Source organism: Apodemus sylvaticus, chromosome 9 (genome assembly GCF_947179515.1).
Source record: "Apodemus sylvaticus chromosome 9, mApoSyl1.1, whole genome shotgun sequence".
NCBI classification, from domain to species: domain Eukaryota; kingdom Metazoa; phylum Chordata; class Mammalia; order Rodentia; family Muridae; genus Apodemus; species Apodemus sylvaticus.
The window spans coordinates 26136298-26142297 of NC_067480.1; the positions used below are offsets into that span (position 1 = coordinate 26136298).

Consider the following 6000-nt stretch of genomic DNA (forward strand, 5'->3'; position numbering starts at 1 on the left):
TACGTTTATGTTCTTAAGGAAACTGCCAAGCTGCTTTCCCAGTGGCTGCTGCACTGTGCGCTCCCCACAGTGGTCCATGGGGGGCCAGCTCCTCCACATCCTCAGGATCACTGGCATTGCCACAGCCTGTTCTTTTAACCTTCTTTTGCATTTGAAAATTTGAAAATAAAATGAAAATGTATTCATTTGATTGGGGGCATGGCGGGACACATAGTAACAGTTTCTTTTTCTACATATAATTAGATTCCTGGGTGTTTCCTAGAGTCTGAGTGGTTCTAGAGATATAAGAAGTGGCTGATGCAGGGGCTGGAGAGATGGTTCAGCGGTTAAGAGCACTGACTGCTCTTCCAAAGATCCTGAGTTCAAATCCTAGCGACCACATGGTGGCTCACAACCATCTGTACAGTTACAGTGTACTCATATACATAAAGTAAATGAAGCTTAAAAAAAAAAAGAGAAGCGGCTGATGCGGCCACCTGCTTACCTGGTGGCACATACTGTTTGAGGGTGCATCTATCTTGATGGGGTAATGTGGAATTAGGAATTTGAAGCAGCTGCCATATTGTATGCACAGTCAGGAAGCAGAGATGAATTGTTTCCTTTGGTACTGACGATTAAGCCCAGGGCCTTGCACTGGGAAAGTGGTGCTGAGCTACAAACCAACTTTTTAATACATACTGTTTTTAATTTGAGGGTCCAACAAGATGGCTTAGTGGATAAAGATGCTTGCTGCACAATCGTGTCAACCTGAGTCAATCCCCAGAACCACACACACGTGTAAGAGAACTGACTTCACAAAATTTTCCTCTGGCCCCAAGAAAATAAAAAAAAAAATGAAAACATAAATTGTTTCTGATCAAGAGTGGCCACGCACTGACATCTTAATTTGTATTTATTTGATTAGATTATTAGTGAGATTTTATTTGTTTGTTTGTTTGTTCTGAGACAAGGTTTCCCTGTGTAGCCCTGGCTATCCTCAAACTCACTCTGTAGACCAGGATGGCCACAAACTCAAGAGATCTGCCTGCTTCTGCCTCCCAAGTGCTGAGATTAAAGGTATGTGCCACCACCTGGCTGAGATTGTTTTTTTTTTTTTTTTTAAAGATTTGTTTTATTCGATGTATAGGGGTGATTGCCTGCATGTACACCACCCACATGTACTGCACACAGCAACCAGAAGGGGGCGTCAAATATCCTGGAGATGAACTAACAGATGGTGTGAGGTGCTGTGTAGTTGCTGGGAATTGAACTCAGGTCCTCTGTAAGAGCAGCTAGTACTCCTAACCTCTGAGCTGTTTCCATTTTTTTGTTTGTTCATTTTTTTTGTTTGTTTGTTTGTTTGTCTGTTTTTTGAGACAAGCTTGCTCTATGTAGCCCTGACTGTACAGAAACTCACCATGTAGATTAGGCTGGCTTCAAATTCACAGAGACCCATCTGACTCTACCTCCTGAGTGCTGGGATTAAAGGCATGGGCCACCATCTCCTACTGGCATCTTTTTTTTTTTTAATGAAAAACTAGCAGTTGGATGACTGAGAGAAAAAACAATGTTAAATTTTCCTCCAAACTCAACTTACCTACAGGCTCTACTTGGCTGACATGGTCTATATAGTCTCTCTTCCCCAGGTAGATGGTCACCTGCAGAAAGAACAAAGGCATTCACTTAGAGGCCAACAACCCTAATGTCTTCTCAGTAGTGTTTCTCTCTTCCTCTTATCCAGCACTGGGAATCAAACCTGGGGCCACAAGCATGCAAGGCAAGCAGTCTACCCTGGAGCCCCAACCCTTTCCAATAGTCTTCAGAAGAGGAGTCACTTGGCTCCACAGATGCTCTGTGGGTGTCCTTCTTTCCCTGAAGTGGGTAAAGATAGTTCATTTAAAGTGCAGTGTCCTGTCTTCCATTCCCTACGTGGGCTCCAGGGGTTTCTTTTCATCCATATGGATGGTGGGAAATCTTCCCACTCTGTTCTCTCCTCCTCTCTCAAGCCCAGGTCTGTAAGCAACCAGGTAATCTGACAGGCTAACCCACACGTTAGCGGGTGATCATGCCCACAGACACAGTCAGCCTTCCATTTCGAGCTATGCGCTGAAAGGTCTCGTCTCCTCATCCAGAGTCTTTCTAGACTAGGCAAAGGACTAGGAGTTCCAGAGAAGTGATCAGGTTCACAAGTAAACCCGTAAACACGCACTGAGGAAGGAGGGCGTGGAGCGAGTTGGTTGGGACACCACACATGTTCTCGGCAGCCAGTCTCCTCAGCTGTTGGGTAGGAGAACAGGGGGCCTGCCCTGTGGCTCTCTTCTTTGCCAGAGGACTGCAAATGCCTTGAGATGGGGATCTAGAGCAGTGGTTCTCAACCTTCTCGACGCTTTGCCCCTTTAATACAGCTCCTCGTGACATGGTGACCCTCCCTCCCAACTGTAATTTTGAGATGGTTATGAATCATAATGTCAATATCTGTGTTTTCCAATGGTCTTAAGTGAACCCCGAGACACGGTCCTTCAACCTCAGGGAGGGTCACAACTCACAGGTTGAGAAACATTCGTCTAGAGTGTTCTCTACACCATCCAGCCTTCTCAGTATTTACTACAGCCTTTGGTACACACAAGGATTCAGTCAGTGCTTGCTAAGGATGCCAGTGAGCAAAAACATGCGCCCTGGCTAGCTCTCTGTACTCTAGGCCTCTCAAGTACACATTATTTTATTTCACCAAACCATCTAAATGATTCTTGACATTAAATCATGTCTTACACTCAGTCTTCCCCAGTGAATCATTTCTTCCCAGGTGGGTCGCTTTGCATGGCTAATGTTGGAGGAGGTATCAAGCAAATGCCTCTATACCCCCGTTAACAGAGAGGAACCCGTGAGAGACCTTGCAAACCTGTGCACAGCATTTCTTCAGGCCTCAGCAGTCTGGGGAGTGTGGGGGCTGGGCACGAGAGAGGGATGCATGGACCCACACTGCATTGTGCACTGCAGCAGGTGCCAAGTGTCACCCTCTCGGTCAGAGCTCTCATCTGCGGCTAACCCAGCTGACTTGCCCAGTGAACTTTCTAGGCTTCTGCTTTTTGTGCAGGATGGACTCCTCAAAAGCAGAAAGAGAGAAGAGGGGAGCTGTTGTTTGTCCCCTGCTTGCAGGCCTGGCCCGGGACTGGATAAAATAGCCAGTCACACACAAGCTCTACCATCAATCATGAGGTCGCATGCTAGGAGGAGGCCAGCCCTAATGGGTGATTCTTTTTCGCCCTTCTCTTCCCTGTCCCCATCTGTCTTTTACTTTAACAAGTTTTTAAGTATGTATTCATTTTACTTAGATGTGATGAGTCTTTTGCCTGCATGTATGTATGTATATTATATATGTGCCTGGTGCCTATAGAAGCCAGAAGAGGACATCTGATGCCCTGGGACTGGAGTTATGAATGGTTGTGAGTTACCATGTAGATGTTGGGAGCTGAACCCAGGACATCTGAAAAAGCAACATACATATGTTCTTAAATTATTGAGCCATTCTTCTAGCAAGTCAGCCAGCCAGTCAGCCTGCATGCCTTCCTTTGACAAGTGCTTTCTGTGTAGCTCTGGCTGGCCTTGAACTTGGGATCCCCACGAGTACTGGAATTGGAGATCTGTGCTGTCACTTCCAGCTCAAGGAATAAACATTGATTGGTCTGATCTAATTCTGAGCATCTAACTCCTTTGGCTTGTTCTCGGCATAGCGTAGGCAGGTAACTCAGGCCCAACCAGTGAATATAAGAGGCAAGTCTCCTGGAGAGCTCCTGGGAAAGGTCTCCTGACATTTAAGAGACCATAAGGGGTGCTCATCTTGTGTGCTTCCTGCCTAAAGATCAAATGCCTATGTTCCTTCCACCAGGCCCCATGATACTGGACCGAATCCTCAAACCATGGACCGAAATGAGCTGGGCTGCTCACCACCAGCCCGAGGATCTCACAGAACAGAGAACTGCAGAGAAATGGCTGCAGAGGCCAGGCACCTATGGCTAGGGCACACAAGGGTTGCCATTGAAAACTCCCAGTAGACAAAAACATGAATGGATGCATTCTCCACCACTGGGACCCTTGCACCAGGGGAAAAAAACCTAAGTGGGGCCTGGCAGCACATGCCTGGAATCCTAGTTTCTCAGGAGGCTAAGGTTGCAGGGGTCCAAGTTCAAGGCCAGCCTGGGAAACTTCATGAGATTCTGACTCAAAATAGAAGTCAAATTATATATAAATACACAACACACACACTCACACACACACACACACACACACACACTCACACACACACACACACATCAGTGGTGGGGTGCTAGCCTAGCATATATGAGGCTCCAAGTTTAACTCCCAGTATCATAGATGAAGGGAAGGAGGTAAGGAGGGAGGAAAGAAGGAAATACAGTTCTTGTTTCATATAATGTCTGTTTAAAGACCAGGCACATTTCAAGGAGGCATGGCCATAGACAATGGATGTCTGTTAGGTGTTGGGGGAGGGGGAAGGGGTGGGCGTGGGGGGGCAGAGAGATGAAGGGGGGTGGTAAGTGATCGGAGAAGTCAACACAAAGCAGGAAGGGGAGATAAGAAGGGCTGGACGGACACGGTGGGAGGAAGAACTGGAGAGTAAGAAGATGTAGGGACCCAAAGCTATTGCCTCAGAGAACCCAAGGGCTTGGTGGAAATGACAATACTTCTGCCGACAGGGGAGCGGGCGGGAGGAGGGTACGTGTGAAAAGCCTGATTCCTCTGTGAGGGATCATAAGGAAGCCAGCATGAAGAACGAGGCAGAGCTGCACCATCCATTAGGCTTACCAGCTAGATATACCACCAGATACACCAGGCTTCGTGTGCTAGTTACGTATGCTAGTGTGGCCAGCGCTGTAACACACATTTCCACAACTTAGCAAAGAAGGATAAGGAATACTGAGAGGTGGCAGGTTGCAGGGTCCACTGCTGTTCCTCGGTCCCCTCGCACTGACTGTCCATCTCCATGGATACGGGGCTTCCCTAGGCCTCATGGTAGACGGATGTTGCTCACGGTTCTATTCAGCAAATATCTGCTTCCTATTAATCTCACAATAACTCCCAAGAAGCCTCTCTTCTGTGCCACTTACCGACTTGTCCCGAGAGACCTTCTTGAAGATGACGTGGGATTTATTGGTCTTCACACAGGCTGCCATGTCGTCTGTCCCTTGGGATGTAAGTCAGAGGTTGGAAGGCTAGGAAAGTACAATGGTCCCAATCATGAAGTTAAGGATGCTCTGGACATAAAGCCTGCTCCTGGGACTTCCTCCTTTGGACATTTCCTCCCACGTGCTCCAGTACCCATGCTTGATCAAACCGGCTCTCTAATTGGTTGTACTTTAGTGTAGTGTGCATCTAAAAAATATTTTAGTTTTTTTTAGGTGTACGTGTACCACATGTATACAGACACCTATAGAGGCCAGAAGAGGATGTTGGATTTCTTTTTTTCTTTTAAAGACTTATTTATTTATTATATGTAAGTACACTGTAGCTGTCTTTAGACACCCCAGAAGAGGGCATTACATCCCATTACAGATGGTTGTGAGCCACCATGTGGTTGCTGGGATTTGAACTCAGGACCTTTGGAAGAGCAATCAGTGCTCTTAACCGCTGAGCCATCTCTCCAGCCCCAGGATGGGGGATCTCTTAAAGCTGGAGTTATCCCCTGACCTGGGTGCTGGGAACCAAACTCATGTCTTCTGGAAGAACAGCAAGTACTTATAACTGCTGCGCCGTTTCTCCAGCCCCAGTGACCCGCTCCACCCAAATGGGGTCTCACTGGCTGGCCTGAAACCCACTATGTAGACCAGACTAGCCTCAGGTTCATAGAGATCTACCTAAGTTTGCCTCCCAAGTGCTGGGATCAAAGGTGTGTGTCACCACGTCTGGCCCATTGTATAATTTGGTGTGTTCTATTTTTCTTGGTAAACTTCAGTAAACTTCACCAGCTAGATTCTAACAAAGGTTTATCTTTTTTTTTAAATTAAT

At 46.8% G+C, this 6000-nt stretch overlaps 1 protein-coding gene across 1 annotated transcript in view; it reads right to left on the reverse strand.

The window, feature by feature from the left end:
- The window catches only part of Sag (S-antigen visual arrestin), a 36846-nt gene extending 31678 nt beyond the window's left edge, over positions 1-5168 (reverse strand). The window contains exons 1-2 of the mRNA XM_052192642.1: positions 5103-5168; positions 1577-1637 (exon numbers count right to left, since the gene is read on the reverse strand). Coding sequence (XP_052048602.1) covers positions 1577-1637; positions 5103-5168 — 127 coding nt within the window. The remainder of the gene's footprint in view (positions 1-1576; positions 1638-5102) is intronic.
- Positions 5169-6000: the final 832 nt, after the last annotated feature.